The 22483-nt window shown below is 36.1% G+C and overlaps 1 protein-coding gene across 2 annotated transcripts; it reads left to right on the forward strand.

Annotated features, from left to right (window-relative positions):
• Positions 1 to 1388: 1388 nt before the first annotated feature.
• sh3bp5b (SH3-domain binding protein 5b (BTK-associated)) lies at positions 1389 to 20730 on the forward strand. 2 transcript variants are annotated; one of them, XM_084384725.1, is made up of 10 exons: positions 1389 to 1497; positions 1584 to 1677; positions 2467 to 2529; positions 5695 to 5823; positions 14024 to 14188; positions 14267 to 14397; positions 16651 to 16693; positions 17104 to 17323; positions 17664 to 17975; positions 19327 to 20730. In XM_084384725.1, the coding sequence occupies exons 2-10, from the start codon at positions 1597 to 1599 to the stop codon at positions 19503 to 19505; spliced, it is 1323 nt and encodes a 440-aa protein (XP_084240851.1). In that variant the 5' UTR covers positions 1389 to 1497; positions 1584 to 1596; the 3' UTR covers positions 19506 to 20730. The 2 variants fall into 2 exon arrangements, with proteins under 2 accessions (XP_084240851.1, XP_084240850.1); XM_084384724.1 differs by having other exon boundaries at positions 1393 to 1677.
• The last annotated feature ends 1753 nt before the right edge of the window (positions 20731 to 22483 follow it).

The raw sequence follows: 22483 nt of genomic DNA on the forward strand, positions 1-22483 counted from the left end.
CACAAAACTAGGCATGAGTGATATCATATCCCATTATATCAAGACCTGAAGAGTTGTTCTACGAATAAGGTTCAGTTGACATTTAATCACAAGTCAAACCATCCTGTGCCTTTTTAATGATAGGCCTATGTTTTGATGTCATTAATATCAGTTTTGGGAAGGTTAACAGATCTGTCTGGCACATGTTATCTCAAATACTGGTAATTTAACCCAAAGCCTTGAGAACATTTTGGCATTGGAGATATGACAATAAAAATAAGATAATGCTGAATGTTTTTGGAAAACTTTCTCAAATCATTCCACACAATGGGTGCCTATGTTTTTAAAGGCCTTAAAGGGATACTCCACTTTAAAATGAAAATTCTGTCATCATACACTCACACTCATGTTGTTTCAAACCTGTATGAATTTCTTTCTTCTGCTGAACAGAAAGGAAGATATTTAGAAGAATATCAGTAACCAGACAGTTTCTGGTCTCATTGACTTCCATAGTATATTTTTTTCCTACTATGGAAGTCAATGAGACCAGAAACTGTCTGGTTACTGACATTCTTCTAAATATCTTCCTTTCTGTTCAGCAGAAGAAAGAAATTCATACAGGTTTGAAACAACATGAGGGTGAGTATATGATGACAGAATTTTCATTTTAAAGTGGAGTATCCCTTTAAGGACTTCAAGTGCACTTCATAAATTGTATGGATATAGATGCCTTAAAAAAAAAACTATATATGGATAATATATGTCTACTGTACAAAATCTTGGTAACAGTGACATTAATCTTAAAATAGATACATTTTATCTTTTTTGACCCAGAATGACGAACAAGATAGAGTGAAAAAATAGGAAATGTTTTATGCATATAATGTCATTATGATACCTTTTTTTATTTATGGAATTGTTGATGGAATTAACATGGACAGAATAATGGGGACAACAATAATTAAAATCTAATAAAATTAAATATGAGGACTATGATCAATTGTTTTGTTTTTATCAAAACGTGCATCCCCTGGACTGGACATCCTCATGAAGAAAGAAAACAAAACACAGTAAAGTTGGATTTTTTGCTCACTTGCAGAAAACTGGCTATAAAACACATAGCCTTAAAGTTTGGTCAGCTGGCCTATATATTTTTATATTCATGATGTACACAACAGGCAACATATTTCGTGGAATGACACCTGCACACTATACACTCAGGTCCAAGTCCAACAGAGGAAGCCTATGCTCTTTATTTAGACAAAGCGTTTTTGTCATCGCCAACAATTTGACACTCATTGCCAATAAGTGTTGAGCTAGAGAGAGAGAGAGAGAGAGAGAGAGAGAGAGAGAGAGAGAGAAGGGGGCGGGGTCAGACTTCACATTGTCTTCACCATAGACTTCACGGCTCCCATTCAGCACAGCTGTGTGTGAGAATTCAGACACGCTCCTGGGTCTCTTTATTTCTCTCTTTAAATGAGGAATCCGGACAGTGTCGGGGAATGATATCGGCGATTGGTGTGTAATAGTCTCTAACAGGCGCATATTAGAAATCACCTCACTGGAGGGAATCTCTTTCATTTTTTTTTTTTTTTTGTTGCAAGATAATACAATAAAATGGACAGCTCCGACAAGGAGAACAGGTCGGATGAAGAATTTGAATCACCCGAAGAAGAGGAGGTAGACCCGAGAATTCAGGTAGATTGTCACTGATATTTGTGCATGTCAATGTATCAAATGAGATGAAAAGAGTGATCATTTCAAACACACTTATTACACATTGAGTTAGCCTGATTGATTGGTTTCATATCACATTTTGCTTATCGGTGACTGCATGTTATTGGCTCCTTGACACTGAGGGGGAATTATTGATTAATTCGGCGCAACTTGCTTTTTATTGTCGGCTCGTCTGCGGTAGGTTCCTGAGTGTAGGCTACTGATGCCTCAATTCAGTGTTGCCAGATCCCGCTGGAAAAACAAGCCACCTGATCTGACAAAACACACAAATACGCGTGTAAGAAGCGAAAGAGAATCCAGATCCATTTGATTTGATGTAGGCCTACTGTAGTAGCATACATCTGAAATGCATTTGGAGAATCACCGGAAAAAGTCAAGAAACACGGGTGGAAATATAGCCTATAGCGAATATAAATTGACAACTGCGAGGCTATTACTGTTGATCATGCTTCGTTATGCTTATGTATGTCAATTAGTCGCAGTTATGAAGTAATAATAATTGCAATCCGAGATTGTCCACATTTTATCGACTTTATGATTTGTATGGTTAATAAGCGGAAATGGCAACACTGCATTTGTTGACGTTTAGAGCCCTGCTGCTTAGAGGTCAGTCTAAATATGTGCATATAGCATCAACCAAGTTTTCTCTCTCTCCTTTGCGCTAATGCAGTCTATGAGATCCATATGAAAGTGAATCCCTCAATGGGATATGTCTCTATTTTACATTTCTGACTTGAGTTTTCTTTACAGGGAGAGCTTGAGAAGCTGAACCAGTCCACAGATGACATCAATAGATGTGAAACTGAGCTTGAGGTAGGCTATGATTGCACGATCCAACATCCAAAAAGTTTGGTCTGAATGAATGGTCAAATAATATTTATAGAATAAATATAATTTTATCTAATTAATAAATCAAAGCCCATTTGGACAACTTATTGATGGTGGTATTTCTTCATTTGTATGCATACACACACATTATATATAATGTATTTTCTTTTTTGCCAGGAATTTCAATTATTCTTTTTCTAATATGATAATGCCATATTCTCGTTTCTTAAAATGTATCAGTTGGTAAATTGTTAATAGAAGTCACCTGTCTTAAGTTTGGATTTTGTACCATGGCACACCAAGAACAGAATGTGTTATCATATCAGGATTATGCAATAGACTCACTGTAAAAAGTAACCTTACAAAAAGTTGATGAAAGATTTCACGTCAAAAAATCTAATGACAAGGAATATGATATTTGTGTTGATATTTGGGGTTCATATTCTTTACATTTTTTTATGCAGAGCATTATTTTAGTAGAGTCCAGCGCAGATCTCAGAGATGCAGCATGCAGTAAACAAGGACATGTTTAGACAAAAACACACTCAGCTGTTCAGAATCAGTCATGTGGTCACTTTGGTCGCATTGAATTGTCCCGATGCCACTGAGTTCATTGTTTAGGCATGTCCTAATTTAATAATTAAATAAAATGATTTAGCTAGTCTGTAGTCTGATTGTGAGTCAAAAAGAGGCCGACAGAGAAATACTTTCTCAAAATGTCTTAAAATCGCCTGTTTGCTGATTTCTCTGGCAGTCCAGTTCCTGAAGCAAAAACACACTGAACGTATTAGCAAGTTGTTTCCTGCAGATAAAAATGAAGTAGGGCTCATGCTAACTGTATAGTAATATTAGAGTTGGAAGAGCCGTGAAGATTTTTATAGATCTTTATTGATTAGGATATCTCTAAACTTCTTAAAACACAATGGAAAGCTTCTGGCTTGTTTTGTTTTTTGAAGTCGACTGTTATCTGAAAAAGTCGAGTCGACGTCGACTAATCGTTGATGGCGTCATTAATAAAACCACAAGAGAATGGAATACTTTGCAACATGCCACAATTTGCAATTTATTAGCAGATAATTATACAGATGCTGACAGACAGCTCATAACATGTTGCAACTTAACGGCAACAATGCAATGCGTTTTAGTGTAAAAGATGATTGATGCATATGTCGGCATAACATAATGAAATTTACGCAAGATATAGGCTTTAAGCCTGACAGTGTCAAAAACACTGTCACAGTCCTTCTCAGTCACAGCTTTTGCTTTTCGGTCCTGGTTTGTATGTAAGAAATGAGGGGATCGATGTGGGCTGGATGGAGGCTCGCCTGCTGTCGGCTGATGGCATTCCTATAGCCAGTGAGAGAATTTTCTCACTTGGGTACTGGTAGCTGGAACAGCCAAGTAGCTTTTGCAAAGCTTGGCCAAACGGGGAAAATTGTTGTGCCTCAAGTACATCCTAGTGGTCATTATAACACACAACTACATGACATTGATTAATAACTTTAATAAAACCACATGATCAGCGCGACTAGTCGACGTTAAGCTTGAAGCATCATAGCACACCCAAAAAGTTAAGAAAGTTCAGTATAGTTGTCACTGTTTATGCAGACTTCCATGACCCAGTACAACTCTGATGATTGTTCTGAGAATCCCATAATTGAGCTATTTGGCTGTCAACCAAATTAGTGTTGCTTTTGCGTCACTGGCCATGTTGCACTTCAAAGGGGACTAAAGATTTAACTCTTGGTGTTCTCTTTTTTTCCTGGAATGCAAATGCTGCAAATAATCAATCTGCGTTTTGACGAATTGGATTTAATCTAATTGCTTTGCCTTGGGCAATAAATGGAAAATAATGATTTAATTACATTTATGAAAAAAGCTTGTTTACAACTCAAGCGAAAAGCGTATTTTTCCATGTCCTTCAGACATCTTCACAGACCTTCTTGCAAATCTGATTACAGATAAACTGATTTTACTCCCTTTTTATGTATAGCACCTTTTATATGCAAAGCAGTTGACCATAATGCCATGACAAGTTGAAATCTTAAAAGTCTGTCCAAATGGCACAAGTCATTTCACTGTAAAATTCTTGTTTTTAATGTTTATTATATACATAATATAATTATACGTAGCATTGATTGTGTTTCCAATTACTCAATTGATTTCAAATGTTGTCAGCATAAATCAATGTGGTAATTTCTATAAAGTTTGTTTGTGCCATCTCAACTCTGCATAGTTTATTTTGGTTGGCATGATGTGTTACAATGCATCACCTTTGATCCAGAACTTTTTTTTCATAAAATAAATAACTCAAAACTGCACATAACTGTATTAAAATTATAATTCTGGTTGATACCAGTAAGCTAAATTAGCTAATATTTATTTTCATGTAATGGCCAATATTAAAATTATATATTTTGTTTAAATGACTCAAAATAAATAAATAAAATTAAATGCTACAAATTAATTTGAATCACAAAATTATAATAGTACAGTTTGAAAAATGGAAATTCATTTTGAGATTTGCTCAATTTTATTTAATGGTGTTATAAAAAAAAAAAAAATTGTTTTTTTTTTTTGTTGCTTGATGTAAAATGTTGATGCCATTTGATATCATCATTAATAATAAATATAATTAAAAAATGTTTTATTTAAGATTAAAGTTTTTACTTTGCGTTTTTCACATACAGACGACAACGTTGTCAAAACGATCCCGTCCTCACAGATCAGCGAAAATGACTAATATGCTGTATTATGTTGCCAGACCAGTAGATGGCGATGTCACTTTGTAAAGTAACTACGCGACTACAGACTGAACACGAATATGCATGTGCATTCCGTCACAGTTTTCAGTTACACAGAGAAGATAACAGTATTGTTTTACAAAACGTGCACGTTTTCAGGCCCCGCTGTTGTCCTGTAAATTAATAAATAAATGCATAAAAAGTTTTCTGTTTTTTGGTTGAAATTGTAAACAACTCCTAAGTGAGTATTAGATGACAGCAAAAGTATTCTAAATAAGCAAATTACAATTAAATATACAATACCGACAGATTCGATAAAAAAAAAGTTTCTAATATTTGCTGGTATCGGTATATTGTGCATCCCTAAACATAGCCATTTGATTGTTCATGTTTGGTCCGTGTCTAGGATGCCAGGCAGAAGTTTCGTTCTGTGCTTGTGGAAGCCACTTTAAAGCTGGACGAGCTGGTGAAGAAGATTGGAAAAGCGGTGGAGGAATCGAAGCCGTACTGGGAGGCCCGGCGGGTGGCACGGCAGGTGAGGCCAAGAAAATCAAAACAAGAACCCAATATTATCTTCCTAAAGCCAACTTCACCCACACCCCGTCTGTTTTTGGTTGGCACTCCACCATTTTGTCTGCGGTGTGTTTTCTTTTATCCCTCTCTGGAGATTGCTGTGCTATCAGCTTGTTATCTGCTATGAGCTGGATGGCACAGTAGCATTAACTCTAGATCTGTCACAGGTGGTTGGCTTCATTCGCCAAGGCGTAAAAGATTTTGCTGAGAGAGAGAGAGAGAGAGAGAGAGAGAGAGCGAGCAAATGTTAAAATGCTCAATTCTCGGTTCCCTTTTCTCAAAGGCCTGTGCTATTCTAAGAGCAGATTATCAGTTTAACTCGGTTAGTGAATTGCAGCTAGGGTGTTGAAGGGGGGAGAAAGGGCTGTAAAATGTCTCATTTGCTTTGACTTGTAAAAGCAAAGTTCCTCTGATTTTATAGTATAATACAACACTTGGTGAACTTTATTTGACTGAATCAGTAACAACAGGAGTTGACCTGCTCTGAAACTGGGGCAAGATAGTTTAGAATATTGTGCTTTTCACTCCATGAAGGAAGAATTGTTGGTGGCCTATTTAATTTCACTGACAAAGCACCTGATTTTCTTCAGTTTCCACGGTGGTGAAGGAGAGCGATGTGCTCTTTGAAGTTATTTTCCTCAGGGACAAACAGAAGTGTTTTTATGGAAACAGTTCTGTTTGGGTTGTCAAGCTCCTTTATAATGAAAAATGTGGAGATGATTCATTTAAACTGGTTTAAAATGTCTTGGCTCTTCTGAAGGATGAGCTTTTATACTGACAGGTTATTCTAATTTGAAACACCAGTTGCCTTTTAGCGAGAAGTGTTTTGTCTTGCATTATGCTAGAGAGGTGAGATGATAATGATAATGAGGATTATTATTGTTATTAAAGGGTTAGTTCACCCAAAAATGAAAAATCTTCGGAACACAAATGAAGATATTTTTGATAAAATCTGAGAGCTTTCTGTCCATCCATTGACAGCTAAGCAATTACCACTTTGACGCTTCAAAAAGTTCATAAATTGATTGTAAAACTAATCCATATTAATCGAGCCATTTTATCCAAATTTTCTGAAGGCATTCGATCACTTTATATGATGAACAGGTTTAATTTAGGCTCGAAGATGATTTTTTTAATTTTTGGGTGAACTAACCCTTTTTTTTTTTTTTTACTACTACTACTATTACTACTACTACTACTACTAATAATAAAAATAATATTTATATTTATAATGAATCTTAGCTTGATGTACAAGCATGTAATTTATTATTCATTATTATTAATCTTTGCTTGATACACAAATATGCCATTTATTATTAAAATTAATTTTATGAAAATAATAATATTCATTATCATAATTATCTTAAATTAATATTTGCTTGATGCGCAATTATGCTATTTATTATTATTGAAATAATAATAAGAATCATCATCTTTATCATTAATATTTGCTTGCTGTACAATTGTTATGCCATTTGATGATCATTATTATTAGTAACAATACTAATAATCTTTATAATTGATCTTTGATTGATATACCATTTTTATGTAATATCTGTTTTTGTCTATGTGGACAGGATATTCTGACCCAAATTCCGAGAAGAGTGGGACTGTAACATTTATGGTTTTCATGTTTAACAGATATGTCAGGATTTACACTGCATGATCAGCCTCTCTCTCTCTCTCTCTCTCTCCGCAGTGAACACTTGACTGCAGTGAAGCTTTAACTGTTTCATGTCTCTCTCCCCCCACCCCTGCACTGTCTCTGTCTAAACATCTCCCACTGAATTTCCATCAGTATATTTAGAAAAGCACTTCAAACAACCACTTATGACCTCTTCTGCCAGTTTTATTTTTCGCAAAAACATCACTGGAAATCCCCCCCTAATTCAAGTTACCTTATTTAGAGCTAATTCTTTTCCCCCTTCTGAGCTTGTTCTTGGTTTAAAATCACTTCTGCAATAGACAACATCCTTTTTTTCTTTATATATTTATATGTGCTATACTCAGAGAAGCAGCTGGCTGTTTTAGACTACAGCATATCGCAGATCTGATGCATTCCAGTGTCTCTCTAAATAAAAGGCCTGGTCTCGTTTTTAAAAGGGGTCAGTTTGCTGTCCCATGAAACCGTACTGTAAGAAGCTCTTGATCAAAAGTTAACAGCTTGTTCATCTAGCCGTATATTTTCTCACACAAATGTGATTTCTTATTCGCAATCTGTATTTAGAGTGGCCCACTTCAAAGTCTAGTTTACACTTATACAATCGTCAAGTGTCCATCACAGTCCTATGAAAGAAATGCAAGGATCACAAGGCTTCAGCAGCAGAGTTGTCAGAATCTTGTAGCTCTGAAGACTCTTGAGTTTAGATGGAATCAGTGATGAGGTATAATGAATGCAGGAAACCGTATAAACACCACGTCTGCTGATTCGTGGATTGAAGTTTTTTAAGAACTGTTCTCATATTAACAATTCAGAGCACATTTCTCATTAAGAGCTCCTCTGAATAATGCACACACATGCTCATTCTCATATATACATTGTTTTTTCCGGCTACTGTACTTCCAGTATGCTTTTAAAAAATGATTTTGCTGGGATGGATTATCATTCATTATCAAGAGGCAAATTAAATTAATGAAGGTGCATATTTTAACACAATTATTTTGGTAGCTTTAAAGGGATAGTTCACACAGAAAGGAACATTTTCATAACTGATTTACCATCATGTCATTCCAAGTCTCTTCTGCAGGATACAAAAGAAGATCAGTTTGGTCCAATGTTGTTTTGGCCTGCTAGTACGATTTTTTTAATTCTCTTATGCTCACCAAGACTGCGTTTATTTGATGAACAATACAGTAAAAAACAGTTCTATTGTGAAATAATATTACAATTTAAAAGAGCTATTTTCTATTTGAATATATTTTAAAATGTTATTTATTCCTGTGATTGGCTTTCAGCATCATTGCTTCAGTCTTCAGTGTCCCATGATCCTTCTCAAATCATTCTAATATGCTGATTTGGTGCTCAATATTGAAAATAGTTGTGCTGCTTAATATTTTTGGATTCTTTGATGAAGTGCAATAGAACAGCATTTTTTTTTTAATGTAACTACAGTGCTATGCATAAGTTTAGACACCCATGCTAAAGTTGACTAAAAAGAGGAATAAAAAATCATCTTTTGGAAATTGAACTTAATGCCTTAATTAAAGAAATTAGGAAAAATCCAACCTTTAAGGACATCAATTTTCTTTGTGAATGAATAATGTATCGTAAATAAATAAATGTTCTTCCTTAAAATACAGGGTGCATAAGTCTGGACACCCCTATGTTAAATTCCCATAGAGGCAGGCAGATTTTTATTTTTAAAGGCCAGTTACTTCATGGATTCAGGATACTATGCATCCTGATAAAGTTCCCTTGGCCTTTGGAATTAAAATAGCCCCACATCATCACATAGCCTTCACCATATCTAGAGATTGGCATGGTTTTATTTCAGTTAGCCTAATAGCTAGTTTGATTTGCATTGAGAGATGATCTTATGGAAAGTACCCCATGCCAATCTCTAGGTATGGTGAAGGCTATTTTAATTCCAAAGGCCAAGGGAACTTTATCAGGATGCATATGCACCCTGTATTTTAAGGAAGAACATTTATTTATTTACGATACATTATTCATTCACAAAGAAAATTGGTGTCCTTAAAGGTTGGATTTTTCCTAATTTTTTTAATTAAGGCATTAAGTTCAATTTCCAAAAGATGATTTTTTTTTATTCCTCTTTTTAGTCAACTTTAGCATGGGTGTCTAAACTTATGCATAGCACTGTATATAAGTCTTTAATGTCAGTTTTCAAATTTAATGCATACTTGCCCAATAAAAGCAAATAAATATCAAGGTCTTATTAGTACAGTGAAACCAGTCTGTTTATTTCTCTGATTCTAAGAATTAAACGGGCTGTTGCACCTTTGAGACTTCAGAATGAATAACTTGCATAATGATTTGCTAGCCATGTGTTTAGTTAATCAGTATATAACCACAATGTAGAGTGTGGAAATGAGTGCCGATGCTTGAGTGCTGTGAACGTTAGACTCTATACTCTAGATATAACACTGAACTGCTCTGTTTTAGAAGAGCAATGGAAATCATTTTGCCGTGATGTGTCCTCAGAGCACACGAACACAGGGACGGACCTTTCTGCTGACGATTTGTCATGTCCAGTGATGGTTTCAATGGTCTCACTCAGCACTTCAGTCTGAGAAGCGGGTACCGCTCTTGTCAGATGGTCCGCCAGCAGAGCTAAAACACCTGCAGCTATGTGCGGGAGTCATGGAACTCTCTCAGAATGCCACCGCAGCCTTCTCATAAAAATATGAGTGGCTTGAATATAAATTCTTTCGCTTTATGACTACCTCAGATGTCCTAAATGTGAACTTGTGTTTTCCTAAGGCCAGGATTATCGCAATGTTTGTGCTTTTCCTGGTTGTGTGCTGTAATGGGATAATTAAAAATAATGTGGTTCATTTGTTCAGAAAATGCTTAGTTTAAAGCCTTAAATATTGTTGACGTTCATAGCATATTAGCTGTTATTACTATAACACATACATTTGATTGAGTTGTATATTAGACTAATAGTACACAAAAAGGCCAATGTCAAAAGCTTACACTATATTAGACATATTGTAATATTATGAAGCATTCCCAGCTCACAAAAATATGTTATTAGAACGTTTTGCTAATGGTCCCATTAAGTTATGAAACGTTATTTCTTTTTTAAAATGTTTTAAAAACTTTTTTGGTTACGGGAATATTCAATTTTGCAAACATTACGTGTGCTTTCTTGGTGGTAAACTGCTATAGCTGTTTAATGGTGACCGCATGTTACCAAAGCAGTTTTATTTCAATCAGTTTATGAATCATAACCCCTCTGCTGCCTTCCGCCTTCAGTCAGTAAGCTTCAAAGAATAAGTTGGGGAATTTCATAATGGCTATATTTATCACATAATTAAGCTACTTGTGTAGAAAACCCTTTTGGCCCCAAATCAGCTCATGGTTTATTTTCTGCTACAGAAAAGTTTGATATGATAAACTCTTCAGTCTCATGTTTAAGCTCGAAGTCCCAGTAGGCCAGTGTGCGTTGAAGCAATAAAAGCATTAGTCTTGAGAGGGGTGATCTCCAGGTCAAAAAGAGCCACAAATGATCTTGTTTTTATGCCAGTCCAAATGAGATGTGCAAAAGCATTGCAAATGACTTTAACCAATTGTCCTGGTTCTGGCATAATGACATCAAAAACAGCATGTCAACTGGGTCACCATCGACCTGAAACATCTCATTATGAGGCCGTCGTCTCTGCATCATTTTTGGTCAGAATTTGATTAAAGCTGGAGAAAAATCGGGGCTTTTAAAGAGGATGAAGCTTTGATGTAATAAGACTTTTCCATAAACAAAGAGAAGTACTTTTTCTGTCCATTCAATTGCAGTAAAGTTAATAATCATCTTCTCTGTGTAAAAGTTTCCTGGAATGAAATCAAATCATTTTTGTGCTGCTTGTTAAATATTAGATGTGATTTATTTCAATGCCTCTCTTTGCTGCGAAACTGATTTGAAGCAGTTAGTATTAACACGCTACTCCTCAGAAAATAACTTTAGACCTCATGAGTACCTCAGAGCGCAATTTGAATGAATATTTTAACAAGTTTTTCCCTGCATGAACATGAAAGCTTCTAAAGTTTTGACATCTGCTGAATTTTTAAGAGTACTGGCCGTTTTAAAGACTTTGTAGCTTGACTGTTGTCTTTTTATGGTTATGTTCACACACTAGTGCTGTCAATCGATTAAAAAAAGTTACAAATTTTTCTGTAATTAATCACGATTAATCACACCTAACAAGTTTTTTTTATTTAATTTTTTTATTAAGGATTTTCAAATAATACAAACATCGAAAACAAAGACAGACAAGCAAACAAGCAAACCCCAAGCGCTGCAAGTTAAATACAGTGTACAATGTACAAATGTGTCTGTTTACAGAAAGCATAAATCAAAACAAGAGAAGCCAAAACTTTCTTAAAATAAAAAATTCAAAATTTGTGTAGAAAGGATTGGAGAGGATCCCAAAGACTAATTTCTCCAGAGAAAGAAAGGCTGACAGCTGAGAAATCCACATAGAAATAGTAGGGACCTGAGATGAACGCCATTTTAATAGTATACATTTCTTAGCCAGAAATATAAGGGTAGTAAACAGAGGTTTGAAGTCTGAGTCAAGCAGGTCTTTAGGAATGTCATTCAGCAAAAAAAGTGAGGGGGATAAAATAAAACGTTTTCCTATTATCTCCTGGATTGCAGAATGAACCCCTTTCCAAAATGGTTGGATATGAACACAGGACCAAAATACATGAAAAAATGTCTTGCATTTAAAACAGAGGTCGGAACAACCTGGGAACATTTTATGCAGACGAACAGGTGTAAAATAAATTCTGTGAAAGAATTAAAAATTTTGTTGGTGCATTTTGGAAAAATACCATCACAGATCCTGGTGGTCCAATCTTCGGAGTTAGGTCCCGTTCCCACAGTGGTTTCAAAGAATCGTAAACTGAGGAATCAGAGTAAGCTAGAAAGGTATAAAATTTGGAAATAAGCCCTTTGAAAGAATTAACTGACAATATGGTTTCTTCCAATTCTGATCATTTGAATCGAAATTTGTTTCGCTTTATAAGAGACTCTATAAAATGCCGAATTTGAAGATATTTGAAAAAAATCTTCTGAGGGTATATCAAACTCTGATCTAATTTGTACAAATGATCTCAAAGTTTCAGAGGTAAACATTCCTGAGAAATCAGACAGACCCCTAAAAGTCCAGTCCAGCAATCCAATGCTCCCAATCTGAATGGGGAAAGTCCGGGCTCAAAGCTAGAGGGCCTAACAAGTTTTTTATATTATTTCTATTGCAATCATTTCACATTTCCAAATGAATGTAGAAACAACATAATGATATTATATTTTAAATTTTTCAAATGAAGGCTAGTATCTCAGATACCAATACTGCTACTGATTATTTTTCTCAATTTTAGCCATTAATTGTAGCCATTCAACATTACAATTTAGAATTTTAACATTTATTAGGCTTTATAATAAATGTCACATTTTAGCTGTGGCTTTAATATATTTTATTTCATTTCATAACCTTCTACACCAGCCCTTCGATCTTTCTGTGTCCTTTCCTGTGTGGATTGGAGATCGGTCCTGCCATCTGCAGTGATCCGCGGTTGTCAGCTCTCTGTGGCAATGCGGCAGCATCATGTCAACTTTAAACCCTGAGCTAAAAATAGCCTGTGTGTGCGTGAAGAAGGGATGGAGAAAAAGTAAATGAATTGAGCCGTCTCAAATGAAGAATGAAAGACTATAATAGGACAGATTGGATGAAAGGTAGAGGATTATCCCTGGGATTATTGCGTATCCATTGGACTGGCAGTGTTTGATATAGTGCACATACAGTTTTGAATCTCATAGCATTCAAGGTCTTATAGTAGAGATATGCATCACTTTCCCTGGGTGACAGACATATCCAGAATGTTGTTTTATTGTGAATGTTCACACTGCTCTTTACCTGTATAATAAATGTAACTGTCATTTCAAAAATAACCATATAATGTTTTACACTTGTTTGTGCTTGTGTGTGTAGATAGAGAGAGTAAGTAATATTCTGCATAATGCAGAACATAAACTTCGAATGAATTACTGGCATAATGAACGGTATGATTTTCTCCAAATTTCTGAGTTGGTTTATATGATCTCTCTCTATGCTGTAAATCTCTTCAAAGTATGAAACTTGCCTCATTGCCATTGGTTGGTTTAAAAACCTATCCTGTTTCGTGTGGCTAAGTCGGTAAGAGGTTTCCGCAGAGGTTTTCCGTCAGTGGGAGTTACGTGGAGATTAGAGTTAAAAAGTGAAGGAACAGGAAAGGATTACATTTTGCACGTCTTTAGCATGGCTTGCTTTAATTCACTATAAAGGAAGTTCAAAGGTGACTTTTAATATGTCACCATACAAGAAGTTCTGTGCATGAGTAAAGTTCCTCCATCTCTTGCAGTAATTGCTTCATGGCTTACCACATTGTTGTTTACTGTGGCATTGCACTCTGTTTATGTAAATACCTTCTGTCTGTTTCCTAGACTCAGCTGGAAGCACAGAGATCCACGCAAGACTTCCACAGGGCCACGGAGGTACTGCGGGCGGCCAAAGAGACCATCGCCCTGGCTGAACAGAGGCTGCTGGAGGACGACAAGAAGCAGTTTGACTCGGCCTGGCAGGAGATGCTCAACCACGCAACACAGCGAGTGAGTGAATCAAAGTTGTGGGGATGATAGAATGAGGTGAACAAGGAAGTACTCTAACATCCCTCTTTTGGTTTATAGGTGATGGAGGCAGAGCAGATAAAAACACGCAGTGAGCTTCTACACAAGGAGACCGCTGCCAAATACACTGCCGCCATGAGCCGAATGAAACAGCTGGAGAAGAAGCTCAAACGCACCATCAACAAGTCTAAGTATGCACCGATTAATTTGTTAAACGCACAAGCATTCGGTGAAACCATTTTGGCAAGTAATAGTCTGTGCCTATCATGTCTGATGCATATTGCTCACAAAAATGGCATGAGGATCCTTAAACAGCCAATGGTTGCTTTGTTGTATGTTTATGGGGACTGTAGATTTTACTTTGTTGTTATAGTTAATTTACTAGTAATTTCAGATTTACCCACGCCAAGGCCCAAAACAATCTCTACGCAAGTACATGAACACAAAGTCAGTCCGAAATATGTTACAACGCAATTTGTAATGCACCACCTTTAAAGGGATAGTTCACTTTGAAATAAATTTTTGGTATGTTTTAGCTTACCTCAAGGGCATCCAAGATGTAGGTGTCTTTTTTTCCGCAGTAGTTTCAATTTTGATATTTTTAGGTCAAACCGTTCTTGTCTGTCAGTCATATAATGCAGGTCGATGGTCACTGTCTCAAAACACAAGCACAGAGTCCAAATTAAAACAATTCCCCATCGTCCAAATTAAACAATTCCCCATCGTAAGTACACATTGATGGCCTAAGACACGAAACGAGCGGTTTGTGTGAGAAAACGAACAGTATTTATATCGTTGTTATCTCTTGAACACAGCACACGTCCAAATGATCTGACGGCGTGGGCGGGTATAGATATATAAATAGATGTCGCCTTGGCTACTGCAGTTCATTGGAACGAAACCGTAGCCAAGCGACATCTAGTGTATACATCTATACCCGCCCGCGGGCGGGTATGATGTATACACTAGATGTCGCCTTCGCTACTGCAGTTCATTGGAACGAAACCGTAGCCAAGGCGACATCTATGTATATATCTATACCCGCCCGCGCCGTCAGATCATTTGGACGTGTGCTGTGTTCAAGAGATAACAACGATATAAATACTGTTCGTTTTCTTATTGACGCATTATATGACTGACAGACAAGAACGGTTTGACCTAAAAATATCAAAATTGAAACTACTGCGGAAACAAAGACACCTACATCTTGGATGCCCTTGAGGTAAGCTAAAACATATCAAAAATTAATTTCAAAGTGAACTATCCCTTTAAACTTTTTTTTTGCATTCTTATTGTTGCCACAGGGGGTGCAAGTGTGCATTGTCGTAAAGGCTCTTTTTCTAGTTCTTTTCGGATAATTTTCCCCCCAAACCAGTTACCTAGTTATACGGTCAATGTGTTTATAGCTAGCGAACAAATTTATAGCTTTAGCTAATTTAGCCTCATTTTAGACTTGAGCACTAAGATTTGGGCTCTGCACAATCCCAGCCGAGGAATAAGGGTCCTGTCTAGCGAAACCATTCAATCATTTTATATATAAAAAAAAAAAATTATATATATATAATTCCGTCCGTCCAGTAGTCACATTGGATAGGTCACGTGTGAGTAAATTATCAGGACATTTTTATTCAGGAGTGAACTCATCCTTTAAGTCACTTTATATAAAAGCGGCTGAATAAAGTAACGTAAATGTTGCTGCCACAGAATGAAAACAAATAAAAATAGGAATAAGGGTCCTGTCTAGCGAAACCATTCAATCATTTTATATATAAAAAAAAAAAAAATTATATATATATAATTCCATCCGTCCGTCCGTCCGTCCGTCCGTCCGTCCAGTCCCGTCCAGTCCAGTCCAGTCCAGTCCAGTCCAGTAGTCACATTGGATAGGTCACGTGTGAGTAAATTATCAGGACATTTTTATTCAGGAGTGAACTCATCCTTTAAGTCACTTTATATAAAAGCGGCTGAATAAAGTAACGTAAATGTTGCTGCCACAGAATGAAAACAAATAAAAGGTGACTGCACACTTGCAGTGGATTGGCTAAGCATTCACATCTGTTATTGTCTATTTTATAGAGTAGGTTTATGGTCTAAAGGTCTCAAAACAAAAATCAAACTGTGGATCGGTCAATCTATATGTCGGTCAGATAGCACCTTTCATTCTAAGTTGGCAGTTTTTGTCCATAATTAGTTTATGCTGAGAGTCAGCGATCTGTCTGTGAGACTAGGCTCATGTTAAACCCATAACTATCAGTTATAGGTGGGTTTCTCACACGTGATGGTGACTCGGCGGCAGGCTCAACTCTACCACAAACCCTATTAATCCTCTCACTCATCATTTGATTAATGCGTCAGCATATGTAAACGGTTACCATGGTGACGTACGATGATATTTATAGGCCTTTACAGTAGCTCTAATCGCTTTTTCTCACTCTCTTTTTCAGGCCCTACTTTGAAATGAAGGCAAAGTATTACTTGCAGCTTGAGGTACTTATAAATGACTTTTGGATGTTTCATTAGTGCTGCATGATAAATACACTCTGTAAAAAGATAATTTTTGTAATTTTTTTAATAATTTCAAAATCTAAAAATCTATAGGCTACATTTATTTAATACTCTAACAATTTTTTATATTGTTTTAAGAATAAATTAATAACTTTTGATAGGGTTATGCTTAAAACAAGGAAAAACTTTTACATTTACATTAATTTTACATATTCTCTTAAAACAATCTTCTCAAATATTTAATATGGAAAATATGAATACATATTTTTAATTATTCAATAATGTTTTTATAATTTAATCTATTAACCTGTATGTGTTGCCTGTATTTTTTTATGTTCCTTTTTCATATCTTGTTTAATGTCAACTGAGTTTTTTTGTCCTCCCCTCTTAAGCAACTGAAGAAGAATGTGGATGACCTCCAGGCCAAGCTGACGCAGGCTAAAGGGGAATATAAGTCAGCCCTCAGGAACCTGGAGATGATCTCGGATGAGATCCATGAGCGCAGACGTTCTTCAGTCATAGGCCCGCGGGAGAGAGGTGTGGGTGCAGAGGGGGACGGTGTCATTGGTGAAGACTTGTCTGCCTTCAAGATGGAGTCTGATGGAATATCAAGTGAGTCCATGCAACATACTGGATCTAGACTGCACTCTAGGCATCATAGATGCTCAGTAGGCAGCAAAATTAGGCTGCCCTTTAAAAATCATTGTGGCCAATTATAAGGCTCCATTCCCAGAATGCTTTGCAACAAACTTCAGCCAAGATGCCAGACAGAGTGAAGGGAAATTGTGATTATATTATGGTATTGTATTATATCTTGTGATTTATAAATACTGAAAAGCAATGGTAAAAATATTTGTTTAATTTCAAATGGATAATTTCACTAAATAGTTGTGTAGACTAGCCTGACCATCTACATGTTCCAGAATCTGATTTTTCCTTTGTTTTCCTGCAGTGGCGTCTGGGTCCTACGAGGATGAAAACTGCAGCACGAGTGCCATGTCAGAGGAAGACTCTGAGACTCAGTCCAACAGTAGCTTCAGTTCTGGGCCGAACAGCCCTCTGGACTTGCCTTACCCTTTCTCCTCCTCATCCTCCTTTTCCTCTGCCTCTCCAACCTCCACCTCCCCCTCCCCCTCCTCTCGCCCCTGCAGTCTGGACCTGCCCAGCACCGTCTCTTTGTCTGATTTTAGCCTGATGTCCCCCATCCTCGGTCCACGCAGTGAATGCAGCGGCGCATCCTCCCCCGAGTGTGACCTAGAGAGAGGTGAGATATTCTTAGATGCGTTTGCGTTGACAGATGGGACCCAAATAACGCTGCACTAGCACGTGAGGGATTGAATTAAGGCTTGTTGTTTCTCCTGCGAGACGATGCCATTTTTCTTGGTTTCCTGCCTGCTTGCACCTGTGCCCTCTAGGGGGGGTTCATTAATCTCACTGATGGATAACTGCATGGCTTTTCGGTGCCTAAATAAGTGCAAAACAAATGTATCTGCTAAAATGTGATGTTTTTAAAGCAGGGCTGTTAATTTACACATGAATATAAATATCTAGAATAATTATAAAATATGACATTATAAAATTTATTTTTACATTTATATCACATGAGTACATTTAGTATAATTATTGAAAAAAAATAAATAAAAAATATCCTTATCATTATTATGTTTTTTATAATTAACATTTTATTGTTATTTTTATAATTTAATGCATGAGTATATTTAGTAAAATTATAAAAAAATAAAAATTATATATATATATATATATATATATATATATATATATATATATATATATATATATATAATATCCTTATCATTACTTTATTTTATAATAATTAATATTCTATTATTATTATTTATTATATATAAATGATTATATGTGATATATTATGCTATTAAATAAACCGTACAATTTTTATATATATATATTATAAATGTATGTATTGTACTTATGTATTGTATAAATTGTACTGTGCGTATATATATATCATAGACTGTAAAGATATATATATAATAAAATAATAATTAAAAATTATTATAATGCAACAGTATTTTACAAAACATTTTCTTATAAAAATAAATAAATATATATATATATATATATATATATATATATATATATATATAAATATTTTATTTTATTTTTTTACAAGAAAATGTTTTGTAAAATACTATGTTGCATTATAATAATTTATAATACAATAACATAATTATATCAGGGTTAGTAGTACAATATAATATTAAAATCAAAACATCTATTTTATATTAAAACATTTTATTTATATGTATGTATACTAATATATACAAGTGTGTGCATATATATATATATATATATATATATATATATATATATATATAAACACACAGTGTATTTTTGTACTGGTTTTTGTTGATTTTTTTTTATTTATTTATTACTTATTACATGCTATTATGCTAGCAACACCAAGGTCAAGAGTTATTTTTCCAGGAAATGCATGAACTGATAAAATGTATACTTTGAATGCAATGTAGGTCGCTTTGGATAAAAGCGTTTGCCAAATGTGTAAATGTTAATAATGATAATAATATTTTGCTTTTTAATTACTGTAGTTGATTAATCAGCTTCATTGTGTACAGGTGACAGAGCAGAAGGTGCCGAGACCGTACTGGACAACGTTCTCAATAACAATCGCATCAGCAACACTAAAACAACCTTTGGCCTGGATAGCCGTTTCCGCCTGCTATCTCTAAAACTTAGCCGAAATGAAGGCAGAAAAAACGCTCAGAAATCCACCATCCTGCTCGATGGCATGTGACTGCAACATTCCCACGGCGTTGATGTATTCATCCACTTTCTGTGTGCTATGGAATGGCACTGGCAGCCACTCGTCCTCCCCTTCAGTGTCATCCCAGTCCATTCCTCTCACTGTCTAGAATGTTCCGCCAACTTTCAGACTGAACTTTCACTCGATCTCACAGGTGCGAGAAAAGCAACCCATGACACGATGTGCTGAGGAGGCAAATATCCCATTTGAAGGGGAATGGAACTGGGTTAAGCTTTGAAAAGACGACAAATCTCAATAAAATACATCAACATTCCCACACGTTCCAGTTAAGATCTAAAGAGTCTGAAGACACTTACGGATGACGGTAGCACTTGTTAATTAAGATGCATAAGAGATTAGTTATGCTGTAGATTTATGCCACTTGTTGTCTTTAAAATCTGTGTAACTGTCATGGAAAATATACAGAGTCAGATTTGTGTGGCAGTATAATGTTACATCTGCGCATGAACAGACTCACCTGCATGTCCTTCATAAACTCTTAAAAAAGGACTCAAAATCATCTAAAGAACCTCTGCGCTGCATCGGTGACTCTTGAGGAAGTGAAGCCAACCGACTGCATCACAGGACACCTTCTCAATGTCATCCGGAGACCTGCAGCAGCTACCGGCTGATCCGTACAGGTCACTTTCACCTTCCTTCACAAGCCAAAAGTGTGAGCTTCCCGACACGGGTGGACAGTGTGCATGACGCTCCATTTTTGTCTCTCTACGTAAAGAACAATCATCATTTTCAATATAGATAGAAAAAAGCAATAGAAACAGATTCACAATAGTTTTGTGGAAGACAATGGTTCAGAAAGTAGCATATTAAGCTGGATATACTGTACTTGCACTGTTCTGAAGGGGGCAGAAGGCTTATGGGAATCCTTTGACGGGTCTCGGTGGGGGACGTACAGCACTGATGAAGAAGACGATTACTGAATGTTTCATCCAGCTTGTGTGGTGCAGTAGGCACTGATTTCGACACAGATGGCACAGCTTCGGTCTAGTCATTAGGCTTTGTGTTTATGTGTGACCTTGTGTCTCTTTTTTTTTTCTTCAAATGTTAGTTCTTTTGATCTGTTGCCGTTTTGAGAAACGATGGTAAGAAAAGAAACCTTGTAGCAGTATTTAAGTGATTTATGGTGTTTAGTCTTTTGTTGTTTACAAAGCTTGTGTAATTGTTTTCAGACTGAAATAAAATACTTACAGCACAATTATTAGTCAAGTAATTAGTCTGAGTCGGTAACCCTGTGTGCAATGCCTCTCCGCTTCGGCCGACCTGAGTTTGAGTACCGGCTTGCATTCTTTCTGTGCTGTCAAATCTCTCTACTTAATAAAACAAATATTTAAAAAAACGTTTCCGGGTTAAATGCGAGTTATGATCATTCTGTGGAATACACACGCACACACACACACAACCATTAAAAAGTTTGGTGTCTGTACGATTTTTTTTTTAAAGTCTACGCTCACTAAGTTTTTTATTTTATTTTTTATATTAAAATGTAATTTATTCCTGTGATGGCAAAGCAGCCATTACTCCAGTCTTCAGTGTCACATGATCCTTCAGAAATCATTAGGCATGTTCAACTTGAACCGGTGCTGCACAGACCGATCGGTTAATGACATCAAAGTACCGCGAGAGCAATTCAAAAGCATAAGGAGCCGTCTGCTCTCTATTCCATCTCGCGGTATTTTGATGTCATTAACCGATCAGTCTGTGCAGCGCCGGTTCAAGTCGAACAAGCCTATTCTAATATGCTGATTTATTGCTCTAGAAACATTAGCAATGATGAAAACAGCTGTGCTGCTTAATATTTTTAAGGACACTGTGCTACATTTTTTCAGGTTTTTTTTTTTTTTTTGTATGAATAAAAAAGTTAAAAAGAGCAGCATTTTTTTTATATAGAAATATTTTGTAATTTTATAAATGTCTTTACTGATTACTTTTGATCTATTTAATGCATACATGCAGAATAAACATATTATTTTCTTTCCAAAAAACACTTACTAACCCCAAACCTTTGAATGGTATTGTATGTCTATGTGTAAATATAAATAAATGTATAGAAATATAGGCCTATGGTAGAGAAAAGCGCTACCAAGCTCATTGATTTAATATCCAGGGAACACACATTCAGCCGATATATAAACCTTGAACATTGTGAGTCGTTTCGGATAAGAGCACCTGCCAAATGGATGGACATAAACAGGGCCTAAAAATAAAACGTACCCAGTGTCAAATGTGAGTAAAAATCGGCCCTGACGAGTATATGAAACTATCAATCGCCAGTTGACCGGTATCATTTTTATGAATTCTAACAATGCAAGGTTGTGAGAACATGAACGTGAACGAAGCTCGGGACAGTTGACAGGCCAGCGCTGCATCTGGTTTAAGCCTTGGCAATTTAAATATTCAGACACAAGAAGACGCGAAAGGGAACTCAATTTGTTGCACGCCGTCTGGAAAGTTTTGTGAATGTACAGGTATGCAAATACTGAATTGTGAATTGAGCTCTCTTTCACGTCTTCTTGCGCTTGAATGGACAAATTCACAAAAAAATGCCCGTTTTGGCGAGTATCCTAGTAAACACAGTCGGTTATGAGACATCAGTGAACGAAAAAACCATTCACTGCTCTTGACTGAATAACTCTTGTAACATTTATAAGGATTCATCTGTTTAATTTATACAGTGAAGACGGTCCAGTGTTGTTTTACATTTGATTATTTTATTCAATGTTTCTTCCTGAAAACTACAGTTACTTGTCTTTACTTGTTTTAAAGGAACACACCGACTTTTTGGGACTTTAGCTTATTCACCGTATCCCCCAGAGTCCATACATACCCTTTTCATCTCTGTGCGTGCCGTAACTCTGTCTGACGCACCCACCGCTAGCCTAGTTTAGCACAAGGACTGGAGGTAAACGGCTCCAGCTAGCATACTGCTCCCAATAATTGACAAAATAATC

Source organism: Rutilus rutilus, assembly GCF_951802725.1.
Source record: "Rutilus rutilus genome assembly, chromosome: 17".
NCBI lineage: Eukaryota > Metazoa > Chordata > Actinopteri > Cypriniformes > Leuciscidae > Rutilus > Rutilus rutilus.